Genomic DNA, 15,383 nt, shown 5'->3' with positions numbered 1-15,383 from the left:
TGAGGGAGTGTACGTCGAAGTCTGCAGGCGCGGTGAAGGCTTGGTAGTCCTGAGGTCGCTGTCCGACGGTGGACCGACACAGTAAAGCTCACTCAATCCTGACGGCTTCGGTCAGGAAAGCTTCTGTCGTCGTTGGTGGGTTACGGGATAGGGCGTGAAAGATCTCCTCTTTCACACCTCTCAAGGGCCGGTGAACTTTCCTTTCTTCGGAGGCTTTCGGGTCTGCTCGTTTGAAAAGCCACAGGACATCTTCAACGAAGCCGGTGACGCTTTCGTTTGGTAGCTGTACCCGACTCTGGAGTAGTTGTTCGGCGAATTCCGTTCGTTGCTCAAAAGTGAACGCCTCGCGGAGCTTGTCTTTGAATACCTTCCAGGACGTAAAATAGTCCTCCATGCATAATGTAATATCCCTTTTTTTCCCCAAGTCCCCAATCCGTTTTTTCATTGTCATAGTCCTCCATATTCGCAAACGAGGTCCGCACCGTCCCGTCAAGAAATAAGTAGGCGTTGACGAGCTTCTGTTCGTCGTTCCACCTGTTAAACCCCGTGATCCGCTCGAAATGGTCGAGCCAGTCGTCAACGTCATCGTAAACTTCTCCGGTTAACGTTTTCGGCGATCGTGCAGGGGCGACAGGCGCGGTGACCGGCTGCGCCGTTTGGATGGTGCTGTCCGCAGTCGTCATCTTGCGGATTGGGAGTCCCAATGGGCCGAATTCGGTAGGTAGACCACGCTTTCTTCGACTCAGCCGTTGCTGTTCCTCCAGGCCATTAAGCAGGGATTGCCCAGCACTTCCACCAAATATGTCACGGACGAAAACAGATGAGCGAGACGGCGAATAATCGGCGAGCGCTTTATTAAGCGGCTTACCTGATTAATACCAGAGGAATAGCTCTTAAACAGAACTAAGATAAAGAATAATGGTTTGTCAGGGAGCTCACAAGCTTTGATGCACAGCAGCGAACATTGAAGAAAGCGCGCGTCGCTGGAGAGGAGGAAATACAGAAGCCTCTCCAAGGTCGTCGGCCTGTCCTTGAGATTGATGTGAGCGAAGGAGCAGATGCTTCCAGAAGGATCGCTTGCCATGTAGGGCGACGTGTCGCGGGCCCCAGCCCGTCTTTCGACGCCTCGTTGCCTGTTGGTGTTGTGGCGTGTGGTCGCCCCAAAGACGATACGTGGCAATATCTTGCCCTGTGGTGATGTTCCGATTTATCTACCTCAGTCTCATTCCTCCTCATTTATTCTTCAACCAATATTCGCACAAGAAGTTGAGAGCGTAATTCAGAATCTTGAGTTGAAACACTCAAGATTTCCAGGGAACATTCCTGTAACGTTCTTAAAACAATTTACGTTATATTTATCAGATGTGCAAGCCGGTGTTATCAATGATATTTTTACTGAAGGAATTTTTCCCCAAGAGATGAAGGTCGCCAAGGTTGTCCCAGTGCATAAGAAGGGCGATAAGTTTTTGCTATCTAACTACAGGCCGATAGCGATAGTTTCACCGTTGAGTAAAATAATAGACACTCCTCTTAACGGAGGCTTACAGATTATTTTGACAAACACAAACTTTTATCTGAATCTCAGTTTGGTTTTCGAAAGGGCAGATCTACTGAAATAGAATTAAGTAATGTTCTTGAGAAAATTGAAAGGTGCATAGATTCTAAGACACTTACTATGAACATTTTTATAGATTTAATGAAAGCTTTCGACCAAATTGACCACAAACTGTTGCTGCTGAAACTTGAAAGGTACGGGATAACAGGAGTACCCATTGCGCCTGCTCTGAAATTACTTGACTGGAAGAAAGCAGTATGTCTCCATTGGGAAATTCCGATCATATTTGGCTGAGTGCAAAGTAGATGTGCCGCTGTGGTCAATCTTGGGTACCTTCCTGTTTTTACTTTTTATCAATGGATTGCCTATGTTCTTAGCCAAAGACTGCGCATTGTACGCTGATGACACCAAAATATTCGTACAAGGCAGCATACCTGAGGGCTTGTTTCATGAAGCTAAACTTGTCCTTAGCAAACTATAGCTCTGGTTGTCGCTTAACAGGTTAGTTCCAAATCATACTAAATCAAACTATGTTGACAACAGAGAGAGGGCGCAGACAAGCTGGTTCATGATGACAAAGATGCAACCCGAGGCAGGGAAATAAACAACAGAAAACAAGTTCCTCAGTTTTGCGACTGCTAAAATATTATGAGACACTGAGTGCAAATAGGGAATAGAAACTGTATGAAAAAAAAACTGAGGAACTTGTTGTCTGTTGTTTATTTCCCTGCTCGGGTTGCATCTTTGTCATCATAAACTATGTTGTGTTTCACCCTAGCCAACAGTCTTTAAATGTAAGTCGCTTAACTGTTTTCTTTTCATCAATTGCACTTAAGAGGGTGAAGACTGTTAAATTCTTAGGTGTCACGTTGAATGAACACCTCAGTTGGCACGACCACGTATCGAATCTTAGACGCAAATTACTACCATGACTGCATACCATGGCTGCATGCCCTGGGAAAAACCAAACGTCTTCTTTCGATCAATGCTCTTCTTAAACTGTGCTATGCACTGATACACTCATATATCAGCTATGCTCTAGAAGTGTATTGGCTCATTTATCGTACTACTCTTTTAATCCTACAAAAGCGTGCTCTACGCACAGTACTAAATATTCAGCCAGATACGACAATGACTTTTGCATTTTCACTACTATCAATCGTGGACGTATATTTACTCTGGCTACGTACAATGTTAGTCTCTTTATTCAGCATCTTATTTCTAACTCTAATGTTCTTCGTTTTATCCTCGCTTTAGTTCAATAGAGACGATAGGTATCTTAGGATATCGTTGCCTCGCACAAACTGTAGTACACAGGAGCTAACTTTTATTGGATCTACGACATGGAATTCGTTGCCGGTGGAATTGAGGAAGTTGAATAGCCCCTTCTTATTCAAAAAACAATTGAAATTCCTTTGTATTTCTCGCTTGTTATGTTGCTGAGCATTTTCATTTTTTTTTAGTTCCTTGGTATACTTCAGCACATGTTTGGTATCTATCTATTCTTCTTTTTCTTTTGCCCCTCTGCTTTTTTCACATATTTTGATAATTCTTTTAAATTATTCCCACAAGACATGCTATTATATATTGTATGATTGATTAATTGATATAACGATTCGCGTGTTTGCGTTCTGACTGACGCATGTGGTTGTCCCATGTGTGAGGTGAGGGGATAGAGTGTGTTTAGGCTCCAACGGAAAGACGGGGTCATGGATACACACTTAGAATAGCCTGCACAGACCAACAACCGCCCTGTGTGTTTTGTGCTGCGCAAGCTGTGCTAATCATTTTGACTCACCTATTTCCATGAATTTCTTCTTGTAACAGCCAAGTCCCGCTTGCTCAAGGAGTTGGCAAATCTCCGCTTGTTCTTGTTTCTTTGCCGGAGTGGGCTTCATTGTAACTGGAAAATAGGCGATAGGTCGGCACGTTGGAAAAATGATCATTGAAAGTGTATCTGTACCTTGTGTGTAACAATACCCTACGATTACCATTACCATTGAGAGTGTATCGGTTCATCTGTAGTAGTAGGAGCTTTTCCTAATACCGACACCCAACGAGGTAACAGTGGAAGGAACAGGCGGCGTTCATGTGGCGCAACGTTTTTGGGCAATTATACTGTCAGTCGGTCGAAACCAGGAACTACCCGCAAGCGGTGCTGCTCGCGTTCAGCCCCGAGTGAAACCTGTCGGTCAATCAAGGGAGCATTGCCACGTGAGTCCCTACGGCGTGATGTGATTTCGTTCGTGGGTTGATGGGCTAAAATATTGCAGCGTCAGCTGAGCAGTATATTTTATTTTGATTTTTGCAAACACGTGGCAGAGATTTGTTAAAGGTGATAGTGGTCTTTCGGCGTGATAGATCTGATAAACAAATTCTAAACGAAATACACCATCGGTTGCATTCGAACCCGCGTTTTCTGATTGCAGTAAGATTAGGTAAGATTATCTGTGGGTGAAGCTACCGAGTCGCACGGGCACTGGCGGTCTCCAAGTGGCATATGGGACATTTCGTCATCATGACGTGAAGCTCCCCGTTACGAACACCTCCGAGTTAGCCTGCATCGAGATGAAGCGCGCATTTGTGAATCCTCCTACGTTGCATTGTGCGTATTCGAAATAATGAACATTGAGTATGTTATACTGGGTGCCCCAGAAAACGTCTCATTCAATTTTAACAAAAAGCCACGCCACCTAGAATGATCCGGTCAACGGCGTTTGTTCTTATTAGGTTTTTGCCGCCTCCTGATGTGAATGTCATGTACCGTAAGTTTAACTATGTAAATATTTGCCAACTCAACTCGGAAACTTTCAAAGTAAAGGTCCTTTTTTTACCCCACCAATATAAAAAACGTTCACTCAAACTGATGATAATTGACAGTTATATTCACGAGCTGTGCCATCGGAAAAAATAGCCGAACATCATGCTTTCGGAGCAGCGGACTATAACGCGCGATGACTTTTTGAGCGGAATCGGTCTGACTCCGACGAAAGGTGGCTCCAAAGCCATCCCAGAGAGCGATAGTAAACAAAGTAACAGTTCCTAAAATTTGGACAGAGAGCATTATTCCAGGGTTAGTGAGCGTGTAACTTCTCAATCAACGAAGAAAAATATATCGACATTCTCTATGGCGCACGAATGCGATGGACTACACGAGGACCTAGTGCTGTGCCTCAGTTCAATGGTGCGTAGCTCACCTGTGTGCCATGGCCAATGTGCCAGTGCGTTCTCCAATCTCATGACGTGAAATGTGTATTCAGCCATGCCAACAGTGTCGACGACCTCTTGAAACTCTTCTTTCGTCGAGTCAAAAAGCCTCTCCACATGGACCCAGCCTAAGATCAAATTTCAACACTTACGTTAAACACGTGCGAAGTCTCATGAAGACGATTTACTACTACATGCATTATAGAGCATGCAAGCCATTGCTCTACAAGTGAGCGAAATTGCCCCCTTGATTTAATTATGTATTGGTCATTAGTTAGATGATCGCTAAGGGGCTTTACGTAACGGAGGTGGCACTGGCTATGCATGCACTCATATAACACCAAAAGGAGACAAATCGACAAGGTAATCTAGGTAATATGAAAACTCAATACAATCAAGTATGCAAATCGGGGTATTACAGATTAATTTGCGAAAAATACTGACGGAAATGTCAGAAAGGTTGTTAAGCTATATATAAAATACTAAATATACTAATACTATACACATAGTGGTCACGTAGAAACTTAGCAATCCAGCAGCACCAAGTAAATATAAAACACTTTATGGTGGTCAAGTACAGACGCACCAAACCGACACGAAGCACTCAAGTGAAACAGTCGGTGGCACGCTACAGAAAAGCCTTCTCGCGGAGCTATTAAATATCGGAGGATCTTGGATAGTGACGATGTTTTGTGGAAGTTCCCTCCAGCACTTGGTCCCCCCCCATGGGGCAAAAAACTAACAAAAAACAAAAACGAGTGGTTGCAATGTTTTAACTGAACCTTGAACGCCCAGCTTCGGAGAAAGGCATACTGCTCATCAAGTCTGTGCTCGAGAGACTGTTATAAAAATTGCGATGGAAGAGACCTCTTTGTTCGCAGAGCAAACGAGGGAAGGGATTGACCGGTTTCCATATCGGAAACACTACACTGATTGTTGTAGTAACTGAAGAAGAACCGAGCGGCCCTGTTTTGTGCAGCTTCCGTGGCTTGTCGATAATTAATCTAATGAGGTTCCCATGTCCCAGAAGTCTATTCAAATTTCGTGGAAGTGCAGCATACATAGTATTTTTAACTGATGGTGGGCAATCCGAAGCATTAAGACGCAGATGCCAGAGAATAAAGTATGCGCTCCCGAAAACATATGAAAGGTGCTTAGTCCAGGAGATGACATGGCCAGGACAGCCAAATATGCAAACTAATGCAAAGCGCCCACGTGGTTAATAGCTCAAACTCTAGTTTCTTCGTCAAGATTCATGGTGAATTTGATAGACTCTGATCCAACGTCATTTGTGCCATTCAGTGCAACGCGTGTCATGTACAATACGTAGGTGAAACGAGGTACTGTCTTTTCGGATCAGATTCCACAACCACCGGTCGGACGTTAACAAAAAGCCAAATCTTCCTGTTTCTCGTCATTTCAAACAGCCTGGTCATTCAATAAATCACGTCGCCCTTTTTATTCTTCAAGCGAACAGATCAAAACTTCAGGAAAAGCCAGGGAACAACGCAATCTGATTTACAAATTCCAAGCAATCATTAACGAAGGTCCCGGTGTACATTAAAGATCAGCTACGGCGATTTGCGAGTGTTACAGAATGAAATGGTACTCACACGATGTGTCCATAAGGGAACACTGATTATGTGTGCAAAATATTTATCCCAAACTCCTCTCGGTTTTTCGAAAAAGTGAATTTTAGTTTCACTGCCATTCCGTCTTGTGGGCCGCAAACCCTGTGTCGACGACACATTCGTGGTCTGCCCGTGCTCCGGCTTTGCATGATATTTGGCTTGGTTTCTTCCGCGAAGCCGGCCAGTTTCTTCTGCCCAGCCGTCTGCTGCGCAGATTCACATTGGGGAAGTGATAAACAGTTCGATATTAGGGAGCCAGTATATTTCTAGACTTCACTGAACCCACGCGCAATGTGCGTTTTGCTTCCTTCGAGGGCAAAGCATTTGCTAGGCCAGTACAGAATTGCCAGGATTTGCCTCCGTTGAAAACACTGACGTGGAAAACGTTCGTGAGAATCCAGTCGTACACGTAGACCTGGTTGAGCCCATGAAAGTATGATGTGCACAGTTTACTTTCTTTTGGTACCTCTTGCCGTAGCACGTTTCCAGAATGTCGTAGATCATTAAACTGACTTGGGAATGTAATTCGCGAGACGTAATGATCCTAAGCTCGTCCACAATTTGCCCACCCATCAGTTACATTTGTCACGCTGGGTATCAGCACAGGCTTCAAGCTATTTGGATAAAATCGCATTGGGGGACGAACCGCCAAACGCGTACGGACGTCACATAAGGGTTCGTGCCGTTTCAAGCCAGAGACAAAATGGTCGGACGTGTCCATACTACCACTGATCAACTGAGGCTGGCTTCAGAGAAATCGTTCAGCGAATCATTCAGAAACCATCGTTTTTAACCATTAAAAAAGAACGGAAACATCTCCGGCAACACAAAGTCGCGTTTTAGCTCACCTTTCTCAATGAACTTGTTGTAGTAGGCGAGGAGATCCGCTCGCTGAAGTAGCTCGTGGAGTTCACGCTCCGACTGGTTTCGCCCAATGGGCATCGTTACGGCTGCAAAGTAAGTTCGCAGTAAGCGATACAAGACCAACGTGCGAGGAGTGAGATTTAAAATGGTTCGTCAAGATAAGATAGACTCAACTTGCCAGCATAAGGGAACTGTCAATAACAGATACGTGAGCTATATTCGACCAGGAATAGGAAGAATACGAGTATAAGGGCATGTAACACTTCGCCCCATGTTACCCGGAATATATTTAAGAGAAGATTATTCGATACGATGACGACCTGCGTCCCAAGCTTCATAACAAAAGGTAATAGTTGCGTATTACATCGTTAGTGCGAATCCCGAAACGCGTATGGCTCGGAAATGCGGGAGGCATGACGGTCAACGAGTTTGCGGTCCACCATGCACATCTCTCGGGACTGAAGTCATGTGCTTAATTATTGCATTACATAATGAATACTCTGAAAGACACACATGCTATCATTTTTACATTTTACGTTTTTTTAATTGGTCACATGGATTACACTGCTGCAGATAACAGTCGTATTAAAACGATGACTTACATTGTGCTTCATCCTTTTTTACTTTCTTCATATTCTTTTTTTAAACATGTCCTATATCAAAAAGCAGCATGGAACTCCCAGAAATATATAACCTCCGTTGGCCTATACATTTTTCCCTTGAAATTTCCTAGCCAGTTATAGTAGAAGATTAGTACCGGAACACCACACTAGGGGCGGGTGATCTTGGATCAAACAGGGTACTATAGGTAATCGCAGCACTGCTGACTGATTACCTCTCCACATGTAACTGCAAATTAAGTCATCTGGTTAAATTCATATTCACGGGTTAGCACTTAACCTAGGACTTTTAAAGCATTTGTCAACAATGCTCGCTAACATTTTGCTAAAAACGCAAGACACAGATACTAAACGGTGACATGCAAAGTGATACAAAATAAAATCGCAACGTACATGATGAATACTTGAAATACTTCGCGTTAGCAGTTTACTTGAAGTACATTTGGAATTGGGTATTCTGTGCTGTACTGAGGCGCAGAATCGAGTCAGTAGGTGTCCAACTACTGGCATCTCTATCTCTCCATCCTACATTCCTATGCAATTTCGCATGCGGAGGTCCGGTACCCCTAAAGGGCTAGGTGCTGATTTGCTCAACGTGAGACTTTCTTCAACGCAATTAGATTGATTGGGTATATTGCGGGGATTGCAGAAAATAGCTGGTCAGCCGATTTATGTGCAAGGCCGGATTTGTGAACCAACGACGATACCCTTAACCGGCTTTCAGTGTGCTAGTACTCACCGCTACCGAACGCTAATACGGGGGACATGAAGGTGTAGTCCTGTCTTCAAGTTTGGTGGTTCATTTACCTGACTGTCGTGTCCACTGGCCCAGCGCATTTTTCAATCTCTTGACGTGAAGTTGCTTTTCGGCCATGCAAACAAGTTTAACCACTTCCTGGAATTCGTCCGCCGTGCAGTCACAAAGCCGCTGAACATTGTCCCAGCCTAAGGGAAGTTCCAAAAGGAAGGTAAAGGTTCCAAGACACGTGATTCCATGCATTATAGAAGTACCAATAAAACAATCTGAACGGGATTGCCTGCGATTACGGGTGCTATAGTAGACACTGAAAGGTGAGTGAACCCGAGAAATATTAGGAAGAATAGCGTCGATCGCGATACATGGCGGTGCCCGCGCTGCAAAATGAGAACCGTGTACAACGTTTTCGCGACAGAAAGACATCGAGTTCCGGGGTAGTAACGTCAGCCCGTCAGAAAGCCACTGAGTCCCATCCGCACACGGCCATTTCTCGCGGTTCCTTGGCCAGCGTCGGCGATGCTTGGCCTTCGGAGCTTCTTACGAGAGTATGCTTAGTCGCGAGAGTAGAAGCACAGAAGTACAAAAGTTTACGGAACACGCGAGCGGTATATTTCCCCCTCGGTGTGCCACCCTAGCGGCAGGTGAAAGTGGCGTTGTTCACTCGTTCAGACTGGTGGAGAAGTGCGCCGGCAGCGACACAGATTCAAACCACGTTTCGAGCACATTCAAGCGATATCAAAACTACCGCAGTGTGTCGCTACCAGGGCACTCCCTCACAGTTCTGAACGAGTAAACGAACCCGTTTCCGCTCGCCGGTAGGGTGTGGCGCAGAGGAGAAAATACACCGCTCGCATGTTCTGTAAGCATGTTCGGGGCCTGTGTATAGAGGATCAACAATTGAAACGTGGCAGTCAACGAAAAAAGAAAAAAAAAACGTATCATATACGATTGTCGACATCGCTTCTGTTGCGATCTCAACTTCATGAGAACGGAGGATCCACAAGAAGAGGCAAACAAACAGGACTCAAACTCCGCTATGAATACTTTATTTGGCATCGATGGAGTCAAGTTAAGATAAGGAGACTGGAAATATATCAAGTGCTTCATGCATAGTCAGTTTTAAAGAACGATGCGAAGCTAGGTCTCCTATTTTGTGGAACCGTACTGCTTTCAAAAGTGGAGCGAAGCAACCGATGCGACAATCAAGGTGTTTCTTTTTAAATAGGACGCACTTTTTGTTCATTCCACAAATTGCAAACTACCGTGCCCTCCTTTTTCAATCGAACTTCACAACTGCGTTGCTTACTTCGTCGGTACTCCAATTTGCACGTCCACTGCTTTCATTGCATGTATGCGCCGGTGCGAGCACACAGCTGTGCGGGCGACCCCACCCACCTGGCAGCGATTGGTGAAGGCAGCGCGTCACGTCCGCTGTTTGCCTTAAAGGGGCAGTAAGACGCAAAAACAAGTTCGCTTCAAATTGCGTTACACGGTTACATTAGCTTTGTACTTCCGATCATAATTCCGAACTCGATTTCGTTGCGCAGCTACAACCTCTATTATGCCGGACGTTCTCTTGCTTCGGCACTAAGAAGTGTATCTTGTTTCAACTCGTGAATCGGTGCTTCTAGTTTATGATGCACGTGCAAGGCCTTGCCACCCCACAGAGCATGACAGTCCCAGTTAAAAACATGTTTTTCGAACACTAACTTTCATTTGATAGCAACTTGTTTTTGAATTTTAGTTCCGCCTTAAAGAAACAATCAGGCGACATTGACTCACATTTGACTCACCTATCTGTATGAACTTGTCGTGGTAGGAGGGAAGACCCGCTCGTCCAAGTAGTTCGTGAAGCTCCCCTTTTGCTCCATCTGCCGCAGTGGACGTTCTTGAGACTGTAAAGTAATGTTGTTTACATACCTACGTTGACACATACTTTTTGATTTTCTGAAACGACAGAAAGGCTCATGTGGCGGTAGCACAACTGTCGATTGAGTCAAGTATCTGGGTAGGAATACAAGTGAAATAAGGGTGAGCAGGCAAGCGAGCCGAACGATAACACACGAAAAAGTAGGCAAGACGAGGCTCAAAATACGGAATACAAGCACTCGCAATTCTACCTCACTATCTTCCACTTCTCTGCAGCTATGCATAGGGAGAACTGTGCGTTTTCACAAGAGCCTATGCGATCGTTGCTACCATTTAGGAGGCTCGTGAACGCAACTAGAATGATTAGGAATGCCTACGGAGAATACAGAAAATAGCTTGTAAACTTCTCTGTTTGTGAGGCCGGGCTTTGAGGCCTGACTCAACGAAGGAACTCATGCCGGCTTTCTGTACTGCCATTATGTACCACGCGCGCATGCCAACACGTGGTACATGAAGATCTTGCCCTTTTTCAATATTTGGTTTCCTCTTTACCTGGTTTCCGATTTACCTGGCTTTGGTTTCCACTCTTTCAGTGCTTTCTTCAATCTCTTCACGTGAAGTGGCTTGGCGGCCATATGTACCAGGTTGATGACCTGCTGGAAGTCGTCCGACGTGCAGTCACGAAGCTGCTGCACATTGTCCCCTCCTAATGGCAGATCCATAAGTGAGGTTAGAGAGCACTGATATCTTGTCAAGACACGAGACTCCATGCGTTATAGAAGTACCAGTGCCATTATTCGCCGCCTCCTTCTTCGATCAAAGATTTTTCTGTATGTGTCCATTGGTATTTTTTCGCACGGAACAGTGGCCTTGTTTTTGATTAACACACTGATATATGAATCCGTACTCGAACATGCAAAGTATGAAGACTTTACGAATATATAAACGGATCTTCCTGTAAATTCCTTAATTTACATCATGAGGCCAACATACGTTGAACTTGGGAAGATACTGAGCTTCATGTGAAGCAGCTGCTGCTAGTAATGTAAAGTAATTTTTCTCGAGCTTACAGTTTTTGCTCGAGGACGTTTCACCTAACATGAACAAAAAAAGTACGAAAACAACATGATATAACCCGGCGTAAATTGCAATCAGTCCGCCTCCGTGCTAGATGGTGAGGGGATTTTGAAACAGTTTATTCTTAATGGTGGATTATTAAACGGCGATATCCAAGCGAGGATAGTAAGCGGTTTATTTTAGGAGATATATTTCTAACCGTGTATTTTTTAAGCAAATTATTCTTGAATGTTTTATTCTTAAACGTTTATTCTCAACGGTGGATTTGGGGGCCCCCCGCTTTCGGTCGTGACAGTCCCTTTAAGCGTACGAACTTCTGCTGGCATCGTATAAGGTTTCGAACCCGTGACCCCGACAGCGGTCATTTCCAATATATTGACGGTGCTTGGCTGACGACAAAAGCGAACTATCCCCGATTGAAATGCGCGGAAATATGAAGTCCCACCGCGATCACCACACTCATCATGAAGTTCCGTTTTGACTCACCTATATCGATGAAGTTGTCGTAATAGGAGGAAAGGTCGGCTGCTTCAAGGAGCTTCCGAAGCTCCGGGTTGGATTCATTTGCCGTAACGGACGTCATCGTCTCTGCAAAGTAGGTCAGTTGTTGAGCGTGCGGTTTACACATTGCGGTTCACACATAGAGATTTAAAAGGTCGCCTGTTACAGGTAAAATTATTGTTGCGAATGATGAAGCCGTGAGCTGTAAATCTATCAGTAGCAAACATGTATTTAAAATGCCTGTCTTATTGATCTCCCTTTCCGACAAGTTGTACAAAAATTAATCAACAAAATGAAAATAAAAGTAATTACATGAGAGAACTGATGTTCTGACGCATCTTTCATCAAAAGTAATTACTCGTGGAAAATTCCTCTGAGAATACCGAAATAAAACCAGCCCGGATATCACTGACGTCACCTTCGATAAAGTGGTTGCATCTGCTTTGAGTAAGGTCACGTTTTTTTTTAAAAAAGAAAAAAAATCACGATGGCCGAGACTCTCACTTTCCCGATGACTGAGACAGAAACAGTTATTTGCTGAAGATGACGCGAATAAACGTATTCCAACATATGTACACAATCAGAAGATTCAGTCGGCATCTTTTTGGTAGGCGTCATCATTCTGCATGGCGGCCTTTGCCTACTGCTCGGGTGCTTAGGTGAGGCCCACTTTACAAGACTAGGTCTTGTAAAGTCGTAACAGACAGTCTGCATATACGTATGTTTCTGCCAGAAATGGCGGCACGTAAAGCTTCTATGTCAGGTGAAGCCCACCTTACGCAGGAGCTCGTGTTGCTTCGTGTCGATTTCTCCCCTTCGTATTCTTTGTAAAATTATGCGCATTTTGGGCACGGTTTCTCCGTCTTTCCATGGGCGTCCCATTTTTTCAGCGTAGATAAAGAATTCCAGGAAGGGTGGACAAAAACGTATAACCAATGGACCCAACAACATAAAACGAGGACAATCGAATGCCCTGATATTCAGACGGTCCTCTGATAAGGTTCAAATTATTCGACGACATCCCAGTATAATTCTCTATATCTGAGAGTGGAGAGCACGGAATTTCCACAAATGAACTCTGGATGGAAGCCACGGTCCCTTTTCTTTCCCGCGCTTCCATGGTGTGTACTAACCTCTGTAGGTGACGTGGTGCGACATGCGCATATGGTGTCTGTTATGAAACAAGCTATTTATGTGGCTCGTGAATGCGACCTCGTCTCAGGGGGAGATGTTCTTGTTCGGGAATGACTTCGGCTATTAGTCCCCTATGTTGACCAAAGATAACCCGGCAACGTCCGCCAGCTTGTTCACCAGCGACACCACACACTGTGAAGGTTTTCAAGGGAAGGAGCACTCTTGGCAACCCGAATGTGAGCGGTCAGTTGGGCTTCACGAAAAGTCTAAATACCACAGTGGTCAGCAAAAAAATAAAAATAAAAGGAAAGAAAAAGGTGACAGCGCAGGGACGCCCACCTGTGTCACCGAATTACGCGTGGCAGGTGTCCCGTTCAGTATGTCCGTCTGGGAGAGTGAGGCAGGCGCTCCCCGTGAACTTTTGCTACGAGGGCCCCGCTACCCCATATGTCCCATCCGGGACAGATTTCCTTTCGGTTCCCTTGCCGCGGAATGAAAATGCACACCGATTTAAAAAGTAGACGACGAGTAGAAATGAGAAGACGAAATTTACCCGTATAGGTATTATGCCAAATTATCCTACGTGATACTCTACAGAGTGTCCCACCGAAAATGGCCAAGGGCTTTAAAAGAGAACCAGTTACCCTACGCGGATGAAAACAACTGCAGTTTGTTAGCTGCCATGCGGGCCCCAGAAAATATTTTTTCCTGCACCTAATTAAATAATTAGCAATAATTAATTAGCTATTTTTATTTATTGGTCTTAGCGCCAAGGTGTGAATTCGGAAGTTGCAGATCATCGTGAGAAAAAAAGATAATAGAAGTGAAACCCGGGCGCTACTCCAGGCGGTTCCTTTTTCTTTTTTCCCGGGTCCGAAAATTGCTTTGAGAAGCTACCCGTTATCGCGCTATCTAAAAGACACGTTATGAGCGAAATAACGTATTTCTTCGGTGCTGGCCTTGATTCTAGCGCTTGCAGCCGCATGACGTGTAGTGGAAAAGCGGGCGAGAGCAAATCCGTGCTATCTCTTTGGACAAGCAGTCACAGTGATACGACTATATTGTCCGAAGAAGGAAGTTTCTTACTTGGAGAAAACAAAGCGGTGCGACGAATAAATGACACTCAAATGTGAAACTGTTTCTGAACTTTTTCCTGTCCTCCTCTGTTGCAGGCTACAGGATGTTTTCAAAAAGGTCACCACCTGAGGCAATGCAGCACTTACAGCGGTTCAGAATGTCCGTGGTCGTCCGTCTGTTTACATTTTCTGGAATCTCGCTGCAGACCTTGATTATTTGCTCTTTCAGTGCATCCGGCGTGGTAGTCTCCGTCTCGTACAGGCGGTCCTTAACGTAGCCCCATAGAAAGGAATCAACGGGATTGAGATCTGGGGATCTTGCAGGCCATTCCACCGGTCTGTGGCGCACTATCCAATGCTCGCTGAACTTCTGGACTGGCTACCGCTGTGAGCAGGGGTACCATCGTGCTGGTACCACATACGGGGCAGAGTAGCCAACGGAAGATCGCGGCAAAGCTGGTCCACAGGTCCTTCCAAAATTTCCGTGACGTACCTCTTCATAGTTACCGTCTGATCAAAGGAAGCCGGACCAATGATGAAACTATCAGAGACCCCGCACCAGACACTGAAACTCCACCGGTACTGGTATTTGGACTGGGCAGCAAAATGTGAGTTCATTTCGCTACAGTAATGGGCGTTATACAAAGTTGACTTGCCGGTTCCTCGAAACATTTCCTTCATCATTCCAAAGAATATTACTGAGGAAATCATTTTCTTTATCGCATTTTATAAGCACCGAGTGTAAGAGGGCAAAAAGGTCCCCGGAAAAAGGTCCCCCTCAAAAGTGCATCCCACAAAGACTGCTTTGTTCCTGCTCTTTTATTGGTTTCCACTTTTTGGCAACACAGTTTTGTTTTTAATGCCGTGTACACACTGCATTCACTAAAGTGCGGATAATTGTGCCACTTGGTACAACCAAAGTCCATTACAGAGGTTCCATTTGAAGATTTTATTTCGGCGCTAGATGAGCACTTTGCCCCGCAAAGATTCAAGGAATTCGAAAGAGCGAAACTCTTTTCCACTCGACAGGAAGACAGCGAATCCGTGAAAGATTTTCTCAATCGCGGCGTACGCTGTTAGCGACACACAGCG

The 15,383-nt window shown here is 44.9% G+C and overlaps 1 protein-coding gene across 4 annotated transcripts in view; it reads right to left on the bottom strand.

Moving 5' to 3' along the window:
• The window catches only part of LOC135375893 (uncharacterized), a 50,393-nt gene that overhangs the window by 21,039 nt on the left and 13,971 nt on the right, over positions 1 to 15,383 (bottom strand). For all 4 annotated transcript variants that reach the window (XM_064608523.1, XM_064608525.1, XM_064608524.1 and 1 more), the window contains 7 exons: positions 12,067 to 12,168; positions 11,072 to 11,209; positions 10,428 to 10,529; positions 8,685 to 8,822; positions 7,242 to 7,343; positions 4,753 to 4,890; positions 3,354 to 3,458 (listed from right to left, as the gene is read on the bottom strand). In XM_064608523.1, coding sequence (XP_064464593.1) covers positions 3,354 to 3,458; positions 4,753 to 4,890; positions 7,242 to 7,343; positions 8,685 to 8,822; positions 10,428 to 10,529; positions 11,072 to 11,209; positions 12,067 to 12,163 — 820 coding nt within the window. In that variant the 5' untranslated portion in view covers positions 12,164 to 12,168. The remainder of the gene's footprint in view (positions 1 to 3,353; positions 3,459 to 4,752; positions 4,891 to 7,241; positions 7,344 to 8,684; positions 8,823 to 10,427; positions 10,530 to 11,071; positions 11,210 to 12,066; positions 12,169 to 15,383) is intronic.

This window comes from Ornithodoros turicata, unplaced genomic scaffold (assembly GCF_037126465.1).
Source record: "Ornithodoros turicata isolate Travis unplaced genomic scaffold, ASM3712646v1 ctg00000955.1, whole genome shotgun sequence".
Classification (NCBI taxonomy): Eukaryota; Metazoa; Arthropoda; class Arachnida; order Ixodida; family Argasidae; genus Ornithodoros; species Ornithodoros turicata.
Note: the sequence above shows the minus strand (reverse complement) of the source record. Positions and strands in the feature narration are given on the sequence as shown.